Source organism: Ochotona curzoniae, unplaced genomic scaffold (genome assembly GCF_017591425.1).
Source record: "Ochotona curzoniae isolate NIBS_2020 unplaced genomic scaffold, NIBS_Ocur_1.0 contig_1687, whole genome shotgun sequence".
Lineage (NCBI taxonomy): Eukaryota > Metazoa > Chordata > Mammalia > Lagomorpha > Ochotonidae > Ochotona > Ochotona curzoniae.
The window spans coordinates 22,627-50,003 of NW_024465158.1; the positions used below are offsets into that span (position 1 = coordinate 22,627).

Sequence of the window (27,377 nt, forward strand, 5' to 3'; positions counted from 1 at the left end):
CTGCGAAGCTGTGCTAGAATTTCCCTGATAAGCAACTCTGAGAAGTGAAATGTAACCTTTATTCTGTTTGCCAGTCACATGTAATGATCATACCCAAAGGCATAGCTTTCAGCCCAGGTGCTAGCTTATCTTGGTCTACCTGCACATGGCCTAAAACATTAAGCTCCCAACCCTTTAACAGAATGTAAGTGGGGACTTGATTAGAATGTCCAGAGAGATAGGCATGCCTACTGGCAAGATACAATAACAGTGTAGGGTGGGAGTACTATCGAGACCACCTTTCTGCCTTCCCCCTCCATTTTATACATATGCTTGAATGATGTTTTCAATAAATGGACATCCCTCACCAGTTTGTCTCTGGTGCTTTTTCAGCCAAGCTACCACATTGTCATGGCCCTGAGGAGTCTCTGGGACTGCTATTCAAAAAACACCCAAGGCTGTGTTAGGCATTTCTCAGAGACAAAAGAATTGTCTGTCATCAGACTCTTGGAGTTCCTCTTTCAGGTGGAGTTTATGTGTCAGCTGCCACCACTACTGCTCAGATTCACACTGATTCCATGCATTATGGCTTCCCACATTACATGTCTGTATGTGTGCCTTTGCTACAGCTCATGTAAATGGTGCCATCTACCGGCAATTAGGCCTCCTTACAGATGAAGGCAAACAAAAACAGATGAAATTCTCACGGCTTATTAGCTGCTAGTTGGTTCCCACTGCATTTGTGATAATACTGAACTGGACATGGCTAATGAGAAGTGGCCACGAGGGCAACTGCCATACTCCCTGTATTTACTAAATTCTTCCCTCAGATCCATATTCTTCCAAATCTTTGCTATAGATACAAGAAAAGAGGGGAACCAGGCAGCGAGAACAGAACTGGTACCAAGAACCGGACGGTAGGCTGTTTCTTCCAAAAGCCCTGGGGCAACATCTGGCTTAGCAACTCCATCAAAGCACATATTTAGCAAAAACAAAGCTTGCAGAGTTCCTCAGGAAAGGATTTAGGATGTGAGGACTAAACGCATTGATGGAAGGAGTGGTAGAACATTGTGTGATTTATTTCCGGGTTAACCCAGGGCCATGACCAACAACAAAACTGCAATCAATAACCAGGCAACAGAGCCAGGGAGGTTTGTGGAAATTGATTTCATTGGAATTAAGTCAAGAAAATATGGATATAAACTTACTGTGTTTATAGGTACTTTCCCAGGATGGGAAGAAGTTTTCCTACTAAGACTGAAATTGGCAACCATGACTGCTGAAAAATTGTTACATGAGATTGTTGCTAGGTGTGGTCTGACTCTCCATAAAGGCTCAGTTCATAGCCCTGACTTTATTGCCCAGGTGTCACAAGGAATAGCCCAAGCTTTAGGGATAAATTGGAAATTACATTGTGCTTATAGACCCCGAAGCTCTGGCCTGGTAGAGAGTAAATCAGCCCCTAAAGGAGACCTTGGTCAAATTATCCCTAGAGACTGGTGAAAATTGGGTGGGCATGCTGGCTTTTGTCCTACTTAGAACAAGATATAACTCCAGCATTAAATGGTTCACTCCATTTGAGACTATGTTTGGGAGACCCCACCTGATTTGCCCAAGATGGGAGAATAAGCCCTGCAAATTATCTGCTGTGATCAGCTTTTAAGTTCCTTGTAGGCTTTCCAGAAAGTCCAAAAGGAACTGATATCTGACCTGGAGGCAGCTTTCCGGCCAGTCCAACCACCTTGTTTCTGATGAGGTTACCATGTTTGGATCAAGAGACATCAAACTGAAGCCCTGCAGCCATTCTGGAAAGGACCATGTGCTATGATCCTAACCACTCCAACAGCCATTAAGGTAGATGGGAACAAGTTATGGATTCATCACTCTCAGGTTGAAAAGGACACCAGCTCCAGGGAGCAGCTAGCAATGGCCACCAACCCACAGGACACTAAGCCCACTTTGGCATGCGGTGATGGTCGCAGTTCCTCAAACATCAGGTAAGAAATGGAGAATTGTCAGACACTCTTGGGACCCACTAAAGATAAGACTTATCAAAGAAACTCTTTAGCACCTATGTAATATTAATGTTGTTGATCTTAAATAGAAATAGAACGGGTGGGGCTATATCGCATTCCCTACATCAATTGATTAACTGTATTTGGGAGTTAAAAAAACAGAGGATGGGACTGCAGTTAAGCAGGTGTCCACCTATGGGGCCCATACATATTGGTCAGTTGTCTTTCAACTCTTTGGCAATTTTTGGAATAGTCTAAAACTAATCCTCTATGTGTGTGGGAGGAAAGACATGGAACAACAATTTTTTTTAATACCCAGTTTTACATATGCCCTGATCATGAAAACGCATATTGTGGAGGTACTGGGGACTATAACTGCTGTGCATGGGGCTACAAAACAATAGCCCCTGGTGTCTCGAATCCCAGACAGTTATATTGCCTTCAAAAGAGAAACAACTCTGCGACCTTGTAAAGTATGTAAATGTAACCCTATAAATATTCAGGTTTAAAAAAATACAAAACTACAAGATTGCATCTGGAACACAGGATTCACATGAAGTTTGTGACTATGTATTCCTGTTTGGAGCCAGATGCAATATTTACCGTAAAACGTGACTGTCCTAAAATGCCAACCAACTCAATTGGCCCCAGTAGATAGATTATACCTCATGTGCTTCTGGTCCAGCCGCAGGATTCAGTTACCTCTTCCATAGAGTAAATTACAGCACTGCAAGCAACAGGTCACCCTTAGAAGGTAAGTAAATTTCTTTCTTAAATATGTTAGACTCAGTTTTTCTTTTTCTTAATGCAACAAATTCCAGTGACACCCGGGATTGTTGGCCATGTGTCAACCCTGAACCACCATGTTATGTAGGCATTGTCACCAACAGCACTGCAGAACAACTACCCCAACATATCCACAATGTAAGTGCTGAACAAACCCATGCCCAGGTGCTTTGCTGGTGGGGTAAGGAACCCAAGCTCACTCTTGGGGATCTTGGAGGATGAGTTACCTGTTTCTTAAATACTGAGCTTAATATCGGTAAGTCCCCATATCAAAATTCATGCAGCCAACTATACAAACTCATCCTTGGGGACCTTGTAGATAATAGTTACCTAGTAGCTTCAGAAGGATCATGGTTTGCTTGTACTATAGGAATCACCTCCTGCCTTTCAAAGACAGGATTATACAGGAAGAAGAATACACTGGGAACTGGCCCACCGAAAAAAGAGGGCTGCCCCTGCCCCTAGTACCAGTTATGGTTCGATTGGGAATATCTGGATCCACAGCTCCTGGAGGGGCTGCCCTCATAACTGGAAGCAAAAACTTCCACATATTAGGTAAATATTCTCTGAATAAGAAACTTCAATGTCCAACTAAAATCTTCCTTAAACTCCTTGCCTAAGTTGGTCCTCCAAAACAGATGAGGAATAGATCTGTTTTTAAAGCAAGGAGGCCTTTGTATGGCCCTGGGAGAAACCTGCTACTTCTATACACATCACTCTGCAATAATGTGAAAAGACTATCTCTAGTCAGAAACTGTCTCAAGGAAAGAAAAGAGCTAAGACACAACCAACAAAACTGATTTGAGAGCCTATTCTCTTCATCACCTTGGTTTACCACTTTGGTTATGACCATCTCTGGCCCCCTTCTGTTTTTGCTTTTAGGACAAATGATACACCCTTGTATTATTGTTAATTGCTTGGCTGACTGTATAAAACAAAGATTCAGTACTGTTAGACTAATGGTCCTCAGATCTCAGTGTAACACAATTTGTAATGATAATGATGCATTTGACTTTAGTTACTAGAAGAGGGGGAAATGTAAAATCCAATCACCAACTGGAGTCCGTTTGATTCAGGCCTGCACAAGATTGCTAACCTGCTCTCTATACTTCTATACAAAATGCTTTGCCAGCTGCCTTCTTTTTGGGCCAGATCACAAGGAGCAACATGCCCTGTCAGCAATTGTTGGTTTCAAGGAATGATTTATTCACCCATTATTCTTATGGTGGCCTCCTGTGGCTACCTATGGCCACCAATGGTTCCCGGGGCAGCCTCCTGTGACCGCCCAACTTACTTGCTTCCCATGACTGTGTAACATTTTACATAAAAGCCCTCCTAACTCTCACATTTGGGTCACTCTCTAAAGGAAAGGAGAGTTGACCCCAGCTGGTTAGTTTACCTGCCTACTGAATAAACATTACTGATTAGCAAAGTAGTCTGGACTGCATTTCTTGGGGAGAAACTCAGCTTGGGTGCAAGACTCGAATGGAGAACTAGGATCAATTTGGATCCTTGGAGATTCTCATTGATGGAAAAGTGAAACGCTTTCATAGTACCAGTGTTGACAAAGCCCTAGGCTTCAGAACATTTTCAGCAGATTTGCACACTCACACTTATGGAACAACCCAGCCCCTTACACTCATGATCTGCTGACTTCCATGGAGGCTGAACATCCTCCCTGTCATGGCATGTGTGGAGAAAAACCACAGAAACCGAACTTGAGCCACTTACCATCTGTCTCCCGTAGGCAGAGGAGCCTGTCTCACCATGGCATTTCTAGAATGCTGAGGCTGCAGGATTCGCGGCTGTTGTGACCAGACAGCTACTAATTGGACAGCTTGTATGACCATAGAGGCCCGTGACTTCAGAGATGCATCCAATAAGAATGCTCCCTGTCACCAGAACAGCACAATGGGTTATGTGACTGAAGCAAGAATGACGGCCGAGGCTGCAGCTCAAGTTTAGAGCTTTGATATCTCACTTGATCATGGCCCACCAAAGTTGGTGTGCTATCATCTTCTTGTTCATTCAACACATCCATGCAAGTGTCTGTGATGTTACTGTGATCTGGAGCTTAATACGACCTGTGGCAGCTGAGAGGCAATCCTATGAGTGTCAAGCATCCATAAGCTTCCCCTCCCACCCCACAAAAAACACTTCTTATGTTCTCCACCCATTTGGTTCATTTTGACATGGATGTTACAGATCTTTAATACATATGTCTTCTTTGGTTGCATTTCGTTTTTAGTTGGCCTCATTTCCTAGTCTTCTAGTCTTTTGCCAGTATACACTTCCCCCCTCTTTTTTAATGGAATAGCACTTGAGCATTCTGCTGGAGTGCCGGCCTCTTGCAGAGACTTGCACGCTCGGTGCACAGGGTGTGGGCAACACTTGGGAGACTGTTGCATCAGTGCAGACCTGTAAGACTGTGAGATAAGTTGTCCACCACAATTTTGCTCCTGTGGAATGCACCAGATTGGGGAGGCAGAGAAACTTGATGTTTCCCAGGAAACACTGTGGTTCGTTCAAGCAGCCACATCTGGTTCTGGTTTGGGTAGAAACAGTGGACTCTGGAGGGACCTCAAGAGAGAACAGGAGATTGTAGGCATGGTCCGGCTCTTGCCATGACCCCCAGGCAGAACCTGTGTGTCCCTACTCACCCCAGTGCTCTGTCGAGCCCAAGATCCTGCCTTGCACTTCCCAGACTGCTTTGAATGACATGGGGCTGAGCTGCCTCTGCAGCCACTGGGTTAAGCTGCCAGGTGCTAAGAGGCAGCAATAGGCCAGAGTGCTCCTGAATCCTGCTCTTCCACAGATGCCATGATCTCTGAAGCCTAGCAAATGTTCTGTATATGTGTCAAAAGGCCATCGTCCCATGCCGTACTGATGCCAGCACTTGGAGTGTTCGATGAAATGAGGAAAATATTTGCTCAAACTCAGTCAACAAATAGCAAGATATGCTAGGATGCAATTAGAATTTTTTTTTTTAATAATCTTAGTTTATTAGGGTACAAAGGGTCAAGGGCTACAGGGTGAAAGTGGGTAATATCATTGTTTCCACACTAATATAATCATTTTGCCCTGTATCTGGGGTTAGGGGAGTAACAAAGGGAAAAGCCCCACCCTACCTCCCACCGATCCCCGATCCCCAACATGAGGTGCTCTCCAAGGGTCCTGCTCAAACAGTTTTGATAGTTCATCAGTTCTGGATTGCTGCCAATCTCACCATCCCAACCGCAATGAAACCTATTCAGAGTCCACTGGCTGACAGTCTCTTGATGGTTGGGGTTCCAAGATCAGCAGTTCAGTTGGAGGGATATCCAAAGAAACTTCATCTGAGTTGATCCCAGATCTGATTCTTGAGTGAGTTTGCTAGTACAGACTCCAACACTGTTCTTCACACCAATCAGCTTATGCATATGCTGGTCGTTTCGATTGCTGGGTCCGTTCGGCTTCCAGCCCCATCTTCCTTGTGAACCAACGGGTGTTGTAGTCCAGCTCGATTCTACCCACTTCATACTCGGTCTTCATGCAAACCATTTGGAGCTGCAGCCTAGTTGGGGCGACTCCCCAAAACCCCTACCAGTTCTGCCCCCTACCCTGGTTCCCATGCTTGCCAGTATGCACCACAGGCTTGTCCAGTCTGTCCCACATCCCATTTATCTCTCGCACACATCAATGGACATTGAAGCTTAGTTCAACCCAACCAACCTATTATCCAGCCCATACACCCACTGGCAGGTGCCTTTCTGTCTAACCGCCCCCACCCTGCTCCTAGCCTGGGTTTCGTGCTGTCCAGTGAGGGTGATAACCCTGAGGGAGGTGCCCACTATTTCCCTACTAGGCCACACCCACTCCCAGAGTATGCAGTCTCCAGGTGGTTTTGGCATTTGACTTGACAGAATTAGCTCCCAGTACCAGCCTCTGCCAGCTAAAGCTGTGGCTAAGCCCAAACACCCCTCAACCCACTCTAATTTTAACTCGCACCAGTCAGAACAGTCAGCTCACCGTGAGGCCCACAGGTGCTATAGCCCTGCCTAGTCTGAACTGCCCCCATCCGTATTCACACTTTCCAATGGAAGTAGTTATCCAGCAGGGGTGCCCACGTGCCCCTGTCAGCTTTCCCTCCTCCCCGATTGTCACATGTGCTGTTTGTGTGCTGCAACCATATCTGGTATGGCTCATCTCACCTTGGCATTACTGGTTGTGTACTGGTATGTGTTGCAACCGAACCTGGCTCGACCCACACTCTGTTCTGGTGCTCGGATTCACCAGAAGGTAATGTGAACAGATTCAGGCTGGTCTGCCCCCAACCCATGCCATGTGTGTGCCAGTGGGATAATTTTCATTGCCTGTTCTGGGTTGTTCCCTATTGTGCTTCTTGCGCTTACCTGCATGGGACTGTGTCCTGCCAGAGAAGTTGCCCAGGCTCCTCCACCAGAACCTCTCCCAATGCCAGTTTTTGTGCATACCAGTGGGTCCATGAGCCAGCACTACTCAGTTCGCCTCCTATCCTAGGAGGAACAGTGGCTTTTCCTGACTGGCCTTCGACCCAAGCTGGTTCTTGTTGTTGGATTTTTCAACCCAGCCATGGCTCTTCCATACCCCCACACAGCTCACACAAGGTTCACTAAGGGCTGAGACCTAGCCTAGTCTGTCACACATCTCTCTCCAGTCCTCCAGAGCACCAGATGGTGTTGGAATCTGGCCTGGCTTGGTACTTCCACTCCCAGTCCACACTTGTGCCAAGTGAGATTACAATTGTATCCTGATCAGAATGCAGCCTCAGTTCCAGCCCATGCGCTCCTTGGTGGGAAACTCAACCCAGCTAGGGTGTCCCGTTATTTCCCCAACCGGGCCTCTTCCCTGCCATAGAGCAGGTGTAGGCTGGTGGTTGTTCTGTCTCCGCTTGGCAGAGCCCCTCACTTGTCCTGGCCCCTTGGATGCTGTGGCTTAGTGCCTCTGCCTCACGCAGATCAGTATATGCAAGGACCTACATGGCATGAGCTGTGCTCCAACCTGATTTCTGTTGTTTCTTGTGAGTTAAGGTTTGTTCAGCCCTGCCCATTCTGCCCCCTTCCAGTGGCAGCCCGGCCCACCCCACATCCTGTTTAAAGATGCACATTTGGGTGCTGCTGCCTTGACCTACCCTGACTGTTGTGGGTTCCTTTACCCATGAGTGATGGCAGGTGGCGTGGTCACACCTAGCTTAGACCATTGCAACCCCAGCTTGCGAGTAGACCCGGGGGACTTGTATTCCAAGGGGTTGAGTCCACACAACCCCACAGAGTCTACCCCCAGCCCAAGTTCTCTTGCGTGCTGGATAGTGTCTTAATCCTGCCAAATGTGACCACTCCACAACTCCAACACTCAGTCGGGCAATGGTACCCAACACTGCCAAAGAGGCCCCCATCCATAGCTTTGGTGTGGGCTAGTGTGTGGCGATCAGTGATGTTCTTTTTTTTTTTTTAAGATTTATTATTATTATTATTTTTATTGGAAAGGTGGATATACAGAGAGGAGAGACAGAGAGGAAGATCTTCCGTCCAATGATTCACTCCCCAAGTGAGTGCAACAGCCGATACTATGCCGATCCGAAGCCAGGAGCCTCTTCCGGGTCTCCCACGTGGGTGCAGGGTCCCAAAGCTGTGGGCCTTCCTCGCTGCTTTCCCGGGCCACAGGCAGGGAGCTGGAAGGGAAGCGGGGCTGTCGGGCTAGAACCGGCGCCCATATGGGATCCCGGGCATGCAAGGCGAGGACCTTTAACCACTTGCGTCACGGCGTCGGCCCCGATCAGTGATGTTCTATACTAATATCCCATCTCTGTATTCATAATTGAGCTGTTGCATCTGTGTTAGTGAAATTATCTTCTGGATACTTCCCTAAAACCATTAGGTCTTGGTCCCCGTGCATGCTTAAATCTTTCATGACCCTGTCGCTGAGAATACCCGAAAATTCACTTTGCACCTACACTCAACCTAGTCTTAGTCATGAGTGACCCCAGGCAGCAACTACCTATCTTGAAAACCCCAGAGTTCGCCCTGTCGGGTGGCCAGCAACCAAACCCTGGCACCACTTGGTGCACTGGCCGCCCTGGGGGAGGCCGAGGACTGGTTCATTGCCTGTAGCAGTGTCTTTGGTGTGAGTCTTCCACATTGGGTCTGACCAGGCAGGGGCACCCCCCACAGTCGCCACACTGCAGGGAGCGTCAGATGCACCCGAGCCCAAGGACCGAACTCCTCCCAAACTCCCCCAGCCGCAAGGTCTTAGCCGCAATTAGAATTCTTTTCTAGAATCTGTTTCTTGTTGTGGGAACTGCAGTTTTCAGAGGGAAGACGAGCTGGTGTGAGAAAAATCTTCTGTCTGCTGTTTCATGCCCCACATGGCTTCCATGGACCGAGCTGAGCCAATGTGAAGGCACAAGCCAGGAACTTGCTCAGGTCGCCCTTGTGGGGGCAAGGACGCAAGGACATGAGCCATCCTCTGCCACTTTCCCAGTCTCTAAGCAGGGAACTGGATGGGAGTTAGAGCTGCCAAGCCTTGAAGCAACATCCCTATTGGATGCTGTCCCTTAGGGTGCAAGAAGATTAGCCTTTTGAGCAAGAGCGCCAGCCCTACAGTGGATACGTGGCTAACTCCTCTTTCTACGGAAACACACACACACACACACACACACACACACACACACACACACACGAGACTGATGTTTATGGGATAGGCAGATTGAGAGAGGGGGAGACAGTGGGAAAGCAAGAAAGGGAAAGCAGGATCTGCCATGTGCTAGTTCCCTGCTCAAATGGACGCCAGAGCCACGGCTGAGTGGACATGAAGGCTGGAGTCAAGAGCTTCTTCTGGGTCTCGCAGGTGGATGCAGGCTCTCGAGTCTTTGGCCAGCCACCGCTGCTTGCCAAGGCCATAAGCAGAAAGCTGGATGGGAACAGGTGCAGCTGTGACACGAACCACACCCATGATACATGCTGGCACTGCAAGGCCGAGGCTTTGCCAGTGAAGCCATAACTCCAGCCCTTTGATTTCCTCTTCAATGGCTCTGCAGGGCAAGAATATTGAACCTCTGATGGAAGAAGGTAAGAGGTAAAAATACCTTGTCAAACTTCCATGTCTGCAAACACTCTTCAAATACACACACACACACACACACACACACACACACACACACACACACACACACAGACACTCTAAAAGAGAACCTGCCACCCTAGCAGAGCAGAGGGACAGAACGCGGGAAAGAAAAGACATATTGCAGAGCCAAGTTTCCAAAATGCAATGGTTGATTTTGGTGACAGGTGAGAAACATGGCAAGGTCTACTCAAATTGCTAGAGACCCAAGCAGGAGGCCTTCCTTTGATCAGACAGAATCCGATCAAGCTTGACTGGATTTGCCATGCTCAGATGAACATGTTGTATGCTAATCCCATGTTAGGGCCCTATATAAGGCTCCTGGTCTCCTCCCTTCCCTCTCTGCCTTGCTGGTGCTCTGCTGGGAGCCTGTACGTCTCCAGGGCGGTTTGTCAAGCTTCACCCACCACCATTTGTGCATCTGGAGAAGCACTCTACTTTGCAGCAGACAGAAAGTCCTTCAGAACACGCAGGTGGAGAGGTGGCTGTCAAGCCAGAAGACACAGCCGCAGACCCACAGAGCGCCTACATCTCAGAAGATGGGCAAGCAGAATTTGGCCGCAGCTGGGACCAGAGTTCTTCCCGCGGAGGAAGAGAACCCCAGGCTGAAGTGCAAAAACTGTGGCGCCTTCGGTCACATGGCCAGCAGCACGAGGTGCCCCATCAAGCGCTGGGATGGGACCCTAGCATTGTATCCCTTGAACTCCAAAGTACAGAACCTGGGGCCACAGAAGATCCAGCAGTCCAAGGATTCCAGGCCCTTTACCAAGACACTACAAGACAAGGAGGGACACAGGCAACAAGAGAAGCTTTGCAGAACTCCCCTCCAGACATGTCTCACCAAAGTCCAAGCAAGACAGCAACACCACCGTGAGAATGCCACTGACTCCTCGGAAAACCTTCTGAGCACACCCAGGAGGCTTGTGCCTGTGCAAACAAACAAGAAGACAAGCGTCACGAATCCTGTTCTCCAAGCTCAGTCAGAAGAGAGGTCTCAAGTCCCTGCGTCTCCTGTTCCCCAAGAAGCCTCCAGGGTGCAAGGCCCACCTCAAAGCTTCCAATCGCATGCACCAGTCAGCTGTCCTGCGGGGCAGACACGGGCCAAGCCACAGGATCCTGCACGCACAATGCGTCCACACTCCACACTCGGCAGCATCGTTGAAGGCAAGAGATCTGCCCGTTGGCCCAGAGCTTCTTGGCAGACGGGCCCCAAGAGGCCAAGGCTCGCTGCTACTGTCCCTGTACCACAGAATGCTGGGAGCAACAAAGAGCCGGCGACTCTCCAAACACAACAGCCACTGCCACTGCCAGCTACAGCAGGACTTGGAAGGAAAGCAGCATGGCATGCCATCCGGAGCTCACCAAATCCAGAGCTCAGCGCTCGTCTGCAGCCTCCAAGCAATAGACCGCAGCTGAAGCCCTCACAGGACTGCACTGGCTCCCATCCCCCAAGTCCTGCCTCTGCCCCTCACCCACAGTCCCTCAAGATGCTCCTCAGCAGACTTCATGGCAACCGGTGGAGCTGCAGAATCATCAGCACTCCCTCTTCCCATCCTCCTGACGAGGCCGTTCCTCAAACACTGAAGACCCCCATTGCAGAAGGCATAGTGGGATCCTGCTCCAAATCACCACTCAGCGTGCTCTATGAGGATCTCCAGGTCTCCTCCTCTTCCGAGGACACTGACCAGGAGGACTGAGATGCCAAAGGCAAGGCAATGTGAGCTTGTCCTAGGGGAAAGCTGCAAGCAGCAAGCTGGGCCTCCTGAATTACAGCGCCCTCCGGTGTTGAGCCGCAGCACCATGGTGACCTCACAGAGTGCTCAGAGCTGACAGGGACAATGACTCATTTGAATCAATCCTCTTGCTGGTCATTCTTTTTCCTCTGCAATCCCACTGGGAAGAATGGCTTTTGCACGGAGGTGATCATGGCTTTTGCACGGAGGTTGATTGCAGGAGCAAGTGTGACACCTCTCCTAGCTAGAAATCTGAGACGCTCATCTGCACAGTTTTCCCAATGAAGATTTGGGGGGTGGGGGTGGAGGGGCGGGGATCACCAGGGCTGTCCTTTGGGCTGGAACGCTTTGAAGCAGGGCCTGGCCAGAGCTTCCAAGAGGAAGAGCTGTCATGCCAAGTTGCTGCTCCTGGTGTCCCAGGAATTTCACTCCGAGAGCCTTTCACATATATATCTTGGTGGGAGGGTAGTTCACAAGTCAAGTGTATGGGTGTGCACGTACAAAGGGTTTGTGTACTGCCATCTTGTCTCAGGGTAAAATCCTGCCTGTCTTGCATACCGCAATGTGGTGAGCTTGTGCTTCTTTATGCATTCCTAGTTAACACCTACAAGCTTGGCTGGACACACTTGTGCTCCAAAGGGTATCAGAGATCACTTGAGGAGACTCCAGGCGGGGCCCTCCACACGACTTCATCACCGAAGGTCTGAGGGAGATGAGAGAAGAGGGTGGATAATCGATGCCCTGGTTCTTGTCATGCGAGCCTGGAGCTCCTCATTCCCTTCCCCAGTGGGAAGCAGGGAGCCACACGGCGTGGCATGGATGAGGGCAAAGCAGAGTCCACAGGGACACACCTCGCGCATGTGTTGAAGGTGTCTTTTTGGAGTTAGAGAGATCATTGTTCTCTCCCTTGGATTATCTATCGATGGATGGATGGGTCGATTGATGGTGTTCCCAGGAGAGAGCGAGATGGCCGGAGGAGGATGTGGCATCCTGTGGCTCCCTTTCAAAGGACTGCGTGGGCAGAACGTGGCCAGCCCAGCCACGAGTAAGGACATTCTCCCAAGTCTTCAGCGCAGCTGGCATTGGATGCCAGCTCTGCAAGTGACCACTTGAGCGTTCTGCTGGAGTGCCGGCCTCCTGCAGAGGCTTGCAAGCTAGGTGCACAGGGTGTGGGCAACACTTGGGAGACTGTTGCATCGGTGCAGACCTGTAGGACTGTGGGATAGGTTGTCCATCACAATTTTGCTCCCGTGCAATGCACCCGATTGGGGAGGCAGAGAAACTTGATGTTTCCCAGGAAACGCTATGGTTCGCTCGAGCATCCACATCTGGTTTCCATTTGGAGGAAGCTGAAGAGAGAACAGGAGATTGTAGGCATGGTCTGGCTCTTGCCATGACGCCCAGGCAGAGCCTGTGTGTCCCTACTCACCCCAGTGCTCTGTGGAGCACAAGACCCTGCCTTGCACTTCCCAGGCTGCTCTGAATGACATGGGGCTGAGCTGCCTTCGCAGCCGCTGGGTAAAGCTGCCAGGTGCTAAGAGGCAGCAACAGGCCAGAGTGCCCCCGAATCCTGCTCTTCCACAGATGCCATGATCTCTGAAGTCTAGCAAATGTTCTGTATATGCGTCAAAAGGCCATCGTCCCATGCCGTACTGATGCCAGCACTTGGAGTGTCCGATGAAACGAGGAAAAGATTTGCTCAAACTCAGTCAACAAACAAACAAACAGCAACATATGCTAGGATGCAATTAGAATTCTTTTCTAGAATCTGTTTCTTGTTGTGGGAACTGCAGTTTTCAGAGGGAAGACGAGCTGGTGTGAGAAAAAATTTCTGTCTTCTGCTTCATGCCCCACATGGCTTCCATGGACCGAGCTGAGCCAATGTGAAGGCACAAACCAGGAGCTTGCTCAGGTCAACCTTGTGGGGCAAGGACGCAAGGACATGAGCCATCTTCTGCCACTTTCCCAGTCTCAAAGCAGGGAACTGGATGGGAGTTAGAGCTGCCAAGCCTTGAAGCAGCATCCCAATTGGATGCTGTCGCTTAGGGAACAAGAAGATTAGCCTTTTGAGAAAGAGCGCCAGCCCCACAGTGGATACGTGGCTAACTGTCTTTTTTACAAAACACACACAAACACACAAGAGACTGATGATTATGGGATAGGCAGATTGAGAGACATGCTTGATTTCATCATCCTGGGCTCCATGGACATTGGATGTTAAGGGACGCCCCTTGGTTTTCTTCTAGATCTGGTCAAAAGGCTGATGGTATGTGAAGTTCCTGAGCCACGTGGAGTCGTTTGGGCACTGGAAGAATTTTGCTGCCGGTTTCGATTGTTGCCATTCACCAACACACTAAGTTCCCCAGGCATCACATACACTTTCAGGCATATGTGCTGCCATAGCTGTGGTAATATGGTAGCTGAAAATGATTTGGGCGCTGAACTTCTCTGTGGATGTGGAGTTGTTAGCGCCTGGAATGAGGATCAGCATCCTTGTTTAGTGTGGGTGCTCAACATGCTTGATTTCATCATCCTGGGCTCCATGGACATTGGACGTTCAGTGACCCCACTTGGTTTTCTTCTAGATCTGGTCGTAAAGCTGATGGTATGTCAAGTGAATGAGCCAGGAGGAGTCATTTTGGCACTGGAAGACCTGTGCTGCCCCTTTCGATTGTTGCCATTCACCAACACACTCAGTTCCCCAGGCATCACATACACTTTCAGGCATATGTGCTGCCAGAGCCAACAGAATCCATGGTAGCTGAAAATGGCTTGGGCGCTGAACTTCTCTCTGGATGTGGAGTTGTTAGTGCCTGGAATGAGGATCAGCATCCTTGTTTTGTGTGGGTGCTCAACATGCTTGATTTCATCATCCTGATCTCCATGGACATTAGATGTTAAGTGACCCCACTTGGTTTGCTTTTAGGTCTGGTCGAAAAGCTGATGGTATGTGAAGTTCCTGAGCCTTGTGGAGCTCTTTTGGCACTGGAAGACCTGTGTTGCGCCTTTCGATTGCTGCCATTCACCAACACACTCAGTTCCCCAGGCATCACATACACTTTCAGGCATATGTGCTGCCAGAGCCAACAGAATCCATGGTAGCTGAAAATGGCTTGGGCGCTGAACTTCTCTCTGGATGTGGAGTTGTTAGCGCCTGGAATGAGGATCGGCATCCTTGTTTTGTGTGGGTGCTCAACATGCTTGATTTCATCATCCTGGGCTCCATGGACATTGGACGTTAAGTGACCCCACTTGGTTTTCTTCTAGATCTGGTCGAAAAGCTGATGGTATGTGAAGTTCCTGAGCCACGATGGAGTCTTTATGGCACTGGAAGACCTGTGCTGCCCCTTTCGAATGTTGCCATTCACCAACACACTCAGTTCCCCAGGGATCACATACACTTTCAGGCATATGTGCTGCCAGAGCCAACAGAATCCATGGTAGCTGAAAATGGCTTGGGCGCTGAACTTCTCTCTGGATGTGGAGTTGTTAGCGCCTGGAATGAGGATCGGCATCCTTGTTTTGTGTGGGTGCTCAACATGCTTGATTTCATCATCCTGGGCTCCATGGACATTGGACGTTAAGTGACCCCACTTGGTTTTCCTCTAGATCTGGTCAAAAGCTGATGGTATGTGAAGATCCTGAGCCACGTGTGGTCGTTTTGTCACTGGAAGACCTATGCTGCTCCTTTCGAATGTTGCCATTCACCAACACACTCAGTTCCCCAGGCATCACATACACTTTCAGGCATATGTGCTGCCAGAGCCAACAGAATCCATGGTAGCTGAAAATGGCTTGGGCGCTGAACTTCTCTCTGGATGTGGAGTTGTTAGCGCCTGCAATGAGGGTAGGCACCCTTGTTTTGTGTGGGTGCTCAACATGCTTGATTTCATCATCCTTGGCTCCATGGACATTGGAAGTTATGTGACCCCCCTTGGTTTTCTTCTAGATCCTGTCGAAAACCTGATGGTATGTGAAATTCCTGTGCCAAAGGAGTCATTTTGGCGCTGGAAGAACTTTGCTGCTCCTTTCGAATGTTGCCATTCACCAACACACTCAGTTCCCCAGGCATCACATACACTTTCAGGCATATGTGCTGCCAGAGCCAACAGAATCCATGGTAGCTGAAAATGGCTTGGGCGCTGAACTTCTCTCTGGATGTGGAGTTGTTAGCGCCTGGAATGAGGATCGGCATCCTTGTTTTGTGTGGGTGCTCAACATGCTTGTTTTCATCATCCTGTTCCATGGACATTGGACGTTAAGTGACCCTACTTGGTTTTCTTCTAGATCTGGTCGAAAATCTGATGGTATGTGAAGTGCCTGAGCCACGTGGAGTCGTTTTGGCACTGGAAGAACTGTGCCGCCCTTTCGATTGTTGCCATTCACCAACACACTCATTTCCCCAGGCATCACATACACTTTCAGGCATATGTGCTGCCAGAGCCAACAGAATCCATGGTAGCTGAAAATGGCTTGGGCGCTGAACTTCTCTCTGGATGTGGAGTTGTTAGCGCCTGGAATGAGGATCGGCATCCTTGTTTTGTGTGGGTGCTCAACATGCTTGATTTCATCATCCTGGGCTCCATGGACATTGGACGTTAAGTGTTCCGTAAGGATTTCAACTAGATATTCTTCAAAAGCGAATGATATGTGAAGATCCTGAGCCACGTGGAGTCACTTTGGCATGGAAGACCTGTGCTGCCCCTTTCGATTGTTGCCATTCACCAACACACTCAGTTCCCAGGCATCACATACACTTTCAGGCATATGTGCTGCCAGAGCCAACAGAATCCATGGTAGCTGAAAATGGCTTGGGCGCTGAACTTCTCTCTGGATGTGGAGTTGTTAGCGCCTGGAATGAGGATCGGCATCCTTGTTTTGTGTGGGTGCTCAACATGCTTGATTTCATCATCCTGGGCTCCATGGACATTGGACGTTAAGTGACCCCATTTGGTTTTCCTCTAGATCAGGTCAAAACGCTGATGGTATGTGAAGTTCCTGAGCCACGAGGAGTCATTTTGGCACTGGAAGACCTGTGCTGCCCCTTTCGATTGTTGCCATTCACCAACACACTCAGTTCCCCAGGCATCACATACACTTTCAGGCATATGTGCTGCCAGAGCCAACAGAATCCATGGTAGCTGAAAATGGCTTGGGCGCTGAACTTCTCTCTGGATGTGGAGTTGTTAGCGCCTGGAATGAGGATCGGCATCCTTGTTTTGTGTGGGTGCTCAACATGCTTGATTTCATCATCCTGGGCTCCATGGACATTGGACGTTAAGTGACCCCGTTGCATTTTCTTCTAGATCGCTTCGAAAAGCTGATGGTATGTGAAGTTACTGAGCCATGTGGAGTCGTTTGGGCACTGGAAGACCTGTTGCTGCCCATTTCGATATGTTGCCATTCACCAACACACTCAGTTCCCAGGCATCACATACACTTTCAGGCATATGTGCTGCCTGAGCCAACAGATCCATGGTAGCTGAAAATGGCTTGGGCGCTGAACTTCTCTCTGGATGTGGAGTTGTTAGCGCCTGGAATGAGGATCGGCATCCTTGTTTTGTGTGGGTGCTCAACATGCTTGATTTCATCATCCTGTGCTCCATGGACATTGGACGTTAAGTGACCCCATTTGGTTTTCCTCAACATCTGGTCAAAAGGCTGATGGTATGTGAAGATCCTGAGCCACGTGTGGTCATTTTGGCACTGGAAGACCTGTGCTGCTCCTTTCGAATGTTGCCATTCACCAACACACTCATTTCCCCAGGCATCACATACACTTTCAGGCATATGTGCTGCCAGACCCAACAGAATCCATGGTAGCTGAAAATGGCTTGGGCGCTGAACTTCTCTCTGGATGTGGAGTTGTTAGCGCCTGCAATGAGGGTCGGCATCCTTGTTTGTGTGGGTGCTCAACATGCTTGATTTCATCATCCTGGGCTCCATGGACATTGGACCTTAAGTGACCCCCCTTGGTTTTCTTCTATATCCTGTCGAAAACCTGATGGTATGTGAAATTCCTGTGCTGAAGGAGTCATTTTGGCACTGGAAGAACTTTGCTGCTCCTTTCGAATGTTGCCATTCACCAACACCTTCAGTTCCCCAGGCATCACATACACTTTCAGGCATATGTGCTGCCAGAGCCAACAGAATCCATGGTAGCTGAAAATGGCTTGGGCGCTGAACTTCTCTCTGGATGTGGAGTTGTTAGCGCCTGGAATGAGGATCGGCATCCTTGTTTTGTGTGGGTGCTCAACATGCTTGATTTCATCATCCCTGTATCCATGGACATTGGACGTTAAGTGACCCCACTTGGGTTTCTTCTAGATCTGGTCGAAAATCTGATGGTATGTGAGGATCCTGAGTCACGAGGAGTCGTTTTGGCACTGGAAGACCTATGCTGCCCTTTCGAATGTTGCCATTCACCAACACACTCAGTTCCCCAGGCATCACATACACTTTCAGGCATATGTGCTGCCAGAGCCAACAGAATCCATGGTAGCTGAAAATGGCTTGGGCGCTGAACTTCTCTCTGGATGTGGAGTTGTTAGCGCCTGGAATGAGGATCGGCATCCTTGTTTTGTGTGGGTGCTCAACATGCTTGATTTCATCATCCTGGGCTCCATGGACATTGGACGTTAAGGGACCCGTTAGCATTTCAACTAGATATGCTTGAAAAGCTGATGGTATGTAAAGATCCTGAGATGCTACAGTCGTTTGGGCACTGGAAGACCTGTGCTGCCCCTTTCGATTGTTGCCATTAACCGACACCGTCAGTTCCCCAGGCATCACATACACTTTCAGGCATATGTGCTGTCATAGCCAACAGAATCCATGGTAGCTGAAAATGGCTTGGGCGCTGAACTTCTCTCTGGATGTGGAGTTGCTAGCGCCTGGAATGAGGATCGGCATCCTTGTTTTGTGTTTGTGCTCAACATGCTTGATTTCATCATCCTGGGCTTCATGGACATTTCTATGTTAAGTGACCCGTCAGCATTTCAACTAGATATGCTTGAAAAGCTGATGATATGTGAAGTTCCTGAGCCACGTGGAGTCGTTTGCGCACAGGTATACCCGTTCTGCCAATTTCGATTGTTGCCATTCACCAACACACTCAGTTCCCAAGGCATCACATACACTTTCAGGCATATGTGCTGCCAGAGCCAACAGAATCCATGGTAGCTGAAAATGGCTTGGGCGCTGAACTTCTCTCTGGATGTGGAGTTGTTAGCGCCTGGAATGAGGATCGGCATCCTTGTTTTGTGTGGGTGCTCAACATGCTTGATTTCATTCTCCTGGGCTCCATGGACATTGGAAGTTAAGTGATCGTGTTTCATTTTCTTCTAGACCAGGTCGAAAGGCTGATGGTATGTGAAGTTCCTGAGCCACGAGGAGTCATTTTGGCACTGGAAGACCTGTGCTGAACAGTTCGAATGTTGCCATTCACCAACACACTCTGTTCCCCAGGCATCACATACACTTTCAGGCATATGTGCTGCCAGAGCCAACAGAATCCATGGTAGCTGAAAATGGCTTGGGCGCTGAACTTCTCTCTGGATGTGGAGTTGTTAGCGCCTGGAATGAGGATCGGCATCCTTGTTTTGTGTGGGTGCTCAACATGCTTGATTTCATCATACTGGGCTCCATGGACATTGGACCTTAAGTGACCCCACTTGGTTTTCTTCTAGATTTGGTCAAAAGGCTGATGGTATGTGAAGATCCTGAGCCATGAGGAGTCGTTTTGGCACTGGAAGACCTATGCTGCCCATTTCGATTGTTGCCATTCACCAACACACTCAGTTCCCCAGGCATCACTACACTTTCAGGCTATGTGCTGCCAAGCCACAGAATCCATGGTAGCTGAAAATGGCTTGGCGCTGAACTTGTCTCTGGATGTGGAGTTGTTAGCGCCTGGAATGAGGATCGGCATCCTTGTTTTGTGTGGGTGCTCAACATGCTTGATTTCATCATCCTGGGCTCCAAGGACATTGGACGTTAAGTGACCCCACTTGGTTTTATTCAAGTTCTGGTCGAAATTCTCAGGTATGTGAATTTCCTGAGCCATGAGGAGTCGATTTGAAATGGAAGACCAGTGTTGCGCCTTTAGAATGTTGCCATTCACCAACACACTCAGTTCCCCAGGCATCACATACACTTTCAGGCATATGTGCTGCCAGAGCCAACAGAATTCATGGTAGCTGAAAATGCCTTGGTGCTGAACTTCTCTCTGGATGTGTAGTTATTAGCGCCTGGAATGAGGATCTGCATCCTTGTTTTGTGTGGGTGCTCAACATGCTTGATTTCATCATACTGGGCTCCATGGACATTGGACGTTAAGTGACCCGTCAGCATTTCAATTAGATATGCTTCAAAAGCTGATGATATGTGAAGTTCCTGAGCCATGTGGAGTCGATTTGGCACTGGAAGACCTGTTCTGCCCATTTCGATGGTTGCCATTCACCAACACACTCAGTTACCTAGGCATCACATACACTTTCAGGCATATGTGCTGCCAGAGCCAACAGAATCCATGGTAGCTGAAAATGGCTTGGGCGCTGAACTTCTCTCTGCATGTGGGGTTCTTAGTGCCTGGAATGAGGATCGGCATCCTTGTTTTGTGTGGGTGCTCAACATGCTTGATTTCATCATCCTGGGCTCCATGGACATTGGACCTTAAGTGACCCCATTTGGTTTTCCTCCACATCTGGTCAAAATGCTGATGGTATGTGAAGATCCTGAGCCACGTGTGGTCATTTTGGCACTGGAAGACCTGTGCTGCTCCTTTCGAATGTTGCCATTCACCAACACACTCATTTCCCCAGGCATCACATACACTTTCAGGCTTATGTGCTGCCAGAGCCAACAGAATCCATGGTAGCTGAAAATGGCTTGGGCGCTGAACTTCTCTCTGGATGTGGAGTTGTTAGCGCCTGCAATGAGGGTCGGCATCCTTGTTTGTGTGGGTGCTCAACATGGTTGATTTCTTTATCCTGGGCTCGATGGACATTAGAAGTTATGTGACCCCACTTGGTTTTCTTCTAGATCTGGTCAAAAATCTGATGGTATGTGAAGTCCCTGAGCCACGAGGAGTCATTTTGGCACTGGAAGACCTTTGCTGCCCCTTTGGAATGTTGCCATTGACCAACACACTCAGTTCCCCAGGCATCACATACACTTTCAGGCATATGTGCTGCCAGAGCCAACAGAATCCATGGTAGCTGAAAATGGCTTGGGCGCTGAACTTCTCTCTGGATGTGGAGTTGTTAGCGCCTGGAATGAGGATCGGCATCCTTGTTTTGTGTGGGTGCTCAACATGCTTGATTTCATCATCCTGGGCTCCATGGACATTGGACGTTAAGTGACCCCACTTGGTTTTCTTCTAGATCTGGTCGAAAAGCTGATGGTATGTGAAGTCCCTGATCCACGAGGAGTCGTTTTGGCACTGGAAGACCTGTGCTGCCCCTTTTGAATGGTGCCATTCACCAACACACTCAGTTCCCCAGGCATCACATACACTTTCAGGCATATGTGCTGCCAGAGCCAGCAGAATCCATGGTAGCTGAAAATGGCTTGGGCGCTGAACTTCTCTCTGGATGTGGAGTTGTTAGCGCCTGGAATGAGGATCGGCATCCTTGTTTTGTGTGGGTGCTCAACATGCTTGATTTCATCATCCTGGGCTCCATGGACATTGGAACTTAAGTGACCCCACTTGGTTTTCTTCTAGATCTGGTCGAAAGGCTGATGGTATGTGAAGTTCCATAGCCACGAGGAGTCATTTTGTCACTGGAAGACATGTGCTGCCCATTTCGATTGTTGCCATTCACCAACACACTCAGTTCCCCAGGCATCACATACACTTTCAGGCATATGTGCTGCCAGAGCCAACAGAATCCATGGTAGCTGAAAATGGCTTGGGCGCTGAACTTCTCTCTGGATGTGGAGTTGTTAGCGCCTGGAATGAGGATCGGCATCCTTGTTTTGTGTGGGTGCTCAACATGCTTGATTTCATCATCCTGGGCTCCATGGACATTGAACCTAAGTGACCCCACTTGGTTTTCTTCTAGATCTGTTCAAAATGGTGATGGTATGTGAAGTTCCTGAGCCACGAGGAGTCGTTTTGGCACTGGAAGACCTGTGCTGCCCATTTCGAATGGTGCCATTCACCAACACACTCAGTTCCCCAGGCATCACATACACTTTCAGGCATATGTGCTGCCAGAGCCAACAGAATCCATGGTAGCTGAAAATGGCTTGGGCGCTGAACTTCTCTCTGGATGTGGAGTTGTTAGCGCCTGGAATGAGGATCGGCATCCTTGTTTTGTGTGGGTGCTCAACATGCTTGATTTCATCTTACTGGGCTCCATGGACATTGGACGTTAAGTTACCCCACTTGGTTTTACCTAGATCTGGTCGAAAGGCTGATGGTATGTGAAGAACCTGAGCCATGAGGAGTCGTTTTGGCACTGGAAGACCTTTGTTGCCCGTTTCAATTACTGCCATTCACCAACACACTCAGTTCCCAGGCATCACATACACTTTCAGGCATATGTGCTGCCAGAGCCACAGAATCCATGGTAGCTGAAAATGGCTTGGGCGCTGAACTTCTCTCTGATGTGGAGTTGTTAGCGCCTGGAATGAGGATCGGCATCCTTGTTTTGTGTGGGTGCTCAACATGCTTGATTTCATCATCCTGGGCTCCATGGACATTGGACGTTAAGTGACCCCACTTGGTTTTCTTCTAGATTCTGGTCGAAATGCTGATGGTATGTGAAGTTCCTGAGCCATGAGGAGTCGTTTTGGCACTGGAAGACCTATGCTGCCCCTTTCGAATGTTGCCATTCACCAACACATTCATTTCCCCAACATCACATACACTTTCAGGCATATGTGCTGCCAGAGCCAACAGAATCCATGGTAGCTGAAAATGGCTTGGGCGCTGAACTTCTCTCTGGATGTGGAGTTGTTAGCGCCTGGAATGAGGATCGGCATCCTTGTTTTGTGTGGGTGCTCAACATGCTTGATTTCATCATCCTGGGCTCCATGGACATTGGACGTTAAGTGACCCCACTTGGTTTTCTTGTAGATCTGGTCGAAAACCTGATGGTATGTGAAGTCCCTGATCCACGACGAGTCGTTTTGGCACGGGAAGACCTATGCTGTCCCTTTCGATTTTTGACATTCACCAACACACTCAATTCCCAGGCATCACATACACTTTCAGGCATATGTGCTGTCAGAGCCAACAGAATCCATGGTAGCTGAAAATGGCTTGGGCGCTGAACTTCTCTCTGGATGTGGAGTTGTTAGCGCCTGGAATGAGGATCGGCATCCTTGTTTTGTGTGGGTGCTCAACATGCTTGATTTCATCATCCTGGGCTCCATGGACATTGGACGTTTAGTGACCCCACTTGGGTTTCTTCTAGATCTGGTCAAAATGCTGATGGTATGTGAAGATCCTGAGCCACGTGGAGTCGTTTTGGCACTGGAAGACCTGTGTTGCCCCTTTCGAATGTTGCCATTCACCAACACACTCAGTTCCCCAGGCATCACATACACTTTCAGGCATATGTGCTGCCAGAGCCAACAGAATCCATGGTAGCTGAAAATGGCTTGGGCGCTGAACTTCTCTCTGGATGTGGAGTTGTTAGCGCCTGGAATGAGGATCGGCATCCTTGTTTTGTGTGGGTGCTCAACATGCTTGATTTCATCATCCTGGGCTCCATGGACATTGGAAGTTAAGTGACCCCACTTGGTTTTCTTCTATATCTGTCGAGAAGCTGATGGTATGTGAAGATTCCTGAGCCAGAGGAGTCATTTTGGCACTGGAAGACCTTTGCTGCTCCTTTCGAATGTTGCCATTCACCAACACACTCAGTTCCCCAGGCATCACATACACTTTCAGGCATATGTGCTGCCAGAGCCAACAGAATCCATGGTAGCTGAAAATGGCTTGGGCGCTGAACTTCTCTCTGGATGTGGAGTTGTTAGCGCCTGGAATGAGGATCGGCATCCTTGTTTTGTGTGGGTGCTCAACATGCTTGATTTCATCATCCTGGGCTCCATGGACATTGGACGTTAAGTGACCCCACTTGGTTTTCTTCTAGATCTGGTCGAAAAGCTGATGGTATGTGAAGTCCCTGATCCACGAGGAGTCGTTTTGGCACTGGAAGACCTGTGCTGCCCATTTCGAATGGTGCCATTCACCAACACACTCAGTTCCCCAGGCATCACATACACTTTCAGGCATATGTGCTGCCAGAGCCAACAGAATCCATGGTAGCTGAAAATGGCTTGGGCGCTGAACTTCTCTCTGGATGTGGAGTTGTTAGCGCCTGGAATGAGGATCGGCATCCTTGTTTTGTGTGGGTGCTCAACATGCTTGATTTCATCCTCCTGGGCTCCATGGACATTGGACGTTAAGTGACCGCCTTTAATTTTCTTCTAGATCTGGTCGAAAGGCTGATGGTATGTGAAGTTCCTGAGCCACGAGGAGTCGTTTTGGCACTGGAAGACATGTGCTGCCCATTTCGATTGTTGCCATTCACCAACACACTCAGTTCCCCAGGCATCACATACACTTTCAGGCATATGTGCTGCCAGAGCCAACAGAATCCATGGTAGCTGAAAATGGCTTGGGCGCTGAACTTCTCTCTGAATGTGGAGTTGTTAGCGCCTGCAATGAGGATCGGCATCCTTGTTTTGTGTGGGTGCTCAACATGCTTGATTTCATCATACTGGGCTCCATTTGACCTTAAGTGACCCCACTTGGGTTTCTTCTAGATCTGGTCGAAATCCTGATGGTATGTGAAGTCCCTGATCCACGAGGAGTCGTTTTGGCACTGGAAGACCTGTGCTGTCCCTTTCTATTTTTGCCATTCACCAACAAACTCAGTTCCCCAGGCATCACATACACTTTCAGGCATATGTGCTGCCAGAGCCAACAGAATCCATGGTAGCTGAAAATGGCTTGGGCGCTGAACTTCTCTCTGGATGTGGAGTTGTTAGCGCCTGGAATGAGGATCGGCATCCTTGTTTTGTGTGGGTGCTCAACATGCTTGATTTCATCATCCTGGTCTCCATGGACAATGACGTTAAGACCCAACTTGGTTTTCGTCTAGATCTGGTCGTAAAGCTGATGGTATGTGAAGTTCCTGAGCCACGGGGAGTTGTTTTGGACCTGGAAGACCTGTGATGCCCCTTTTGAATGTTGCCATTCACCAACACACTCAGTTCCCCAGGCATCACATACACTTTCAGGCATATGTGCTGCCAGAGCCAACAGAATCCATGGTAGCTGAAAATGGCTTGGGCGCTGAACTTCTCTCTGGATGTGGAGTTGTTAGCGCCTGGAATGAGGATCGGCATCCTTGTTTTGTGTGGGTGCTCAACATGCTTGATTTCATCATCCTGGGCTCCATGGACATTGGACGTTAAGTGACCCCACTTGGTTTTCTTCTAGATCTGGTCGAAAGGCTGATGGTATGTGAAGAACCTGAGCCATGAGGAGTCGTTTTGGCACTGGAAGACCTTTGTTGCCCGTTTCAATTACTGCCATTCACCAACACACTCAGTTCCCCAGGCATCACATACACTTTCAGGCATATGTGCTGCCAGAGCCAACAGAATCCATGGTAGCTGAAAATGGCTTGGGCGCTGAACTTCTCTCTGGACGTGGTGTTGTTAGCGCCTGGAATGAGGATCGGCATCCTTGTTTTGTGTGGGTGCTCAACATGCTTGATTTCGTCATCCTGGGCTCCATGGACATTGGACCTTAAGTGTCCCCACTTGGTTTTCTTCTAGATCTGGTCGAAAACCTGATGGTATGTGAAGGTCCTGAGCCATGAGGAGTCGTTTTGGCACTGGAAGACCTATGCTGCCCGTTTCGATTATTGCCATTCACCAACACACTCAGTTCCCCAGGCATCACATACACTTTCAGGCATATGTGCTGCCAGAGCCAACAGAATCCATGGTAGCTGAAAATGGCTTGGGCGCTGAACTTCTCTCTGGATGTGGAGTTGTTAGCGCCTGGAATGAGGATCGGCATCCTTGTTTTGTGTGGGTGCTCAACATGCTTGATTTCATCATCCTGGGCTCCATGGACATTGGACCTTAAGTGACCCCACTTGGTTTTCTTCTAGATCTGGTCGAAAAGCTGATGGTATGTGAAGTCCTGAGCCACGAGGAGTCGTTTTGGCACTGGAAGACCTGTGCTGCCCTTTCGAATGGTGCCATTCACCAACACACTCAGTTCCCCAGGCATCACATACACTTTCAGGCATATGTGCTGCCAGAGCCAACAGAATCCATGGTAGCTGAAAATGGCTTGGGCGCTGAACTTCTCTCTGGATGTGGAGTTGTTAGCGCCTGGAATGAGGATCGGCATCCTTGTTTTGTGTGGGTGCTCAACATGCTTGATTTCATCATCCTGGGCTCCATGGACATTGGACTTAAGTGACCCCACTTGGTTTTCTTCTAGATCTGGTCGAAAAGCTGATGGTATGTGAAGTTCCTGAGCCACGAGGAGTCGTTTTGGCACTGGAAGACCTGTGCTGCCCTTTCGATTGTTGCCATTCACCAACACACTCAGTTCCCCAGGCATCACATACACTTTCAGGCATATGTGCTGCCAGAGCCAACAGAATCCATGGTAGCTGAAAATGGCTTGGGCGCTGAACTTCTCTCTGGATGTGGAGTTGTTAGCGCCTGGAATGAGGATCGGCATCCTTGTTTTGTGTGGGTGCTCAACATGCTTGATTTCATCATCCTGGGCTCCATGGACATTGGACTTAAGTGACCCCACTTGGTTTTCTTCTAGATCTGGTCGAAAAGCTGATGGTATGTGAAGTCCTGAGCCACGAGGAGTCGTTTTGTCACTGGAAGACCTATGCTGCCCCTTTCGAATGTTGCCATTCACCAACACACTCAGTTCCCCAGGCATCACATACACTTTCAGGCATATGTGCTGCCAGAGCCAACAGAATCCATGGTAGCTGAAAATGGCTTGGGCGCTGAACTTCTCTCTGGATGTGGAGTTGTTAGCGCCTGGAATGAGAATCGGCATCCTTGTTTTGTGTGGGTGCTCAACATGCTTGATTTCATCATCCTGGGCTCCATGGGACCTTAAGTGACCCCACTTGGTTTTCTTCTAGATCTGGTCGAAAAGCTGATGGTATGTGAAGTTCCTGAGCCACGAGGAGTCGTTTTGGCACTGGAAGACCTGTGCTGCCCCTTTCGAATGTTGCCATTCACCAACACACTCAGTTCCCCAGGCATCACATACACTTTCAGGCATATGTGCTGCCAGAGCCAACAGAATCCATGGTAGCTGAAAATGGCTTGGGCGCTGAACTTCTCTCTGGATGTGGAGTTGTTAGCGCCTGGAATGAGGATCGGCATCCTTGTTTTGTGTGGGTGCTCAACATGCTTGATTTCATCATCCTGGGCTCCATGGACATTGGACTTAAGTGACCCCACTTGGTTTTCTTCTAGATCTGGTCGAAAAGCTGATGGTATGTGAAGTTCCTGAGCCACGAGGAGTCGTTTTGGCACTGGAAGACCTGTGCTGCCCTTTCGATTGTTGCCATTCACCAACACACTCAGTTCCCCAGGCATCACATACACTTTCAGGCATATGTGCTGCCAGAGCCAACAGAATCCATGGTAGCTGAAAATGGCTTGGGCGCTGAACTTCTCTCTGGATGTGGAGTTGTTAGCGCCTGGAATG

At 49.0% G+C, this 27,377-nt stretch overlaps 1 protein-coding gene across 1 annotated transcript; it reads left to right on the forward strand.

Annotated features, from left to right (window-relative positions):
* The first annotated feature begins 10,456 nt into the window (after positions 1 to 10,456).
* On the forward strand, positions 10,457 to 11,614 carry LOC121148629 (protein FAM90A1-like). The gene has a single exon (XM_040968820.1). It carries the CDS (start codon positions 10,457 to 10,459, stop codon positions 11,612 to 11,614), a length of 1,158 nt encoding a protein of 385 aa, XP_040824754.1.
* Positions 11,615 to 27,377: the final 15,763 nt, after the last annotated feature.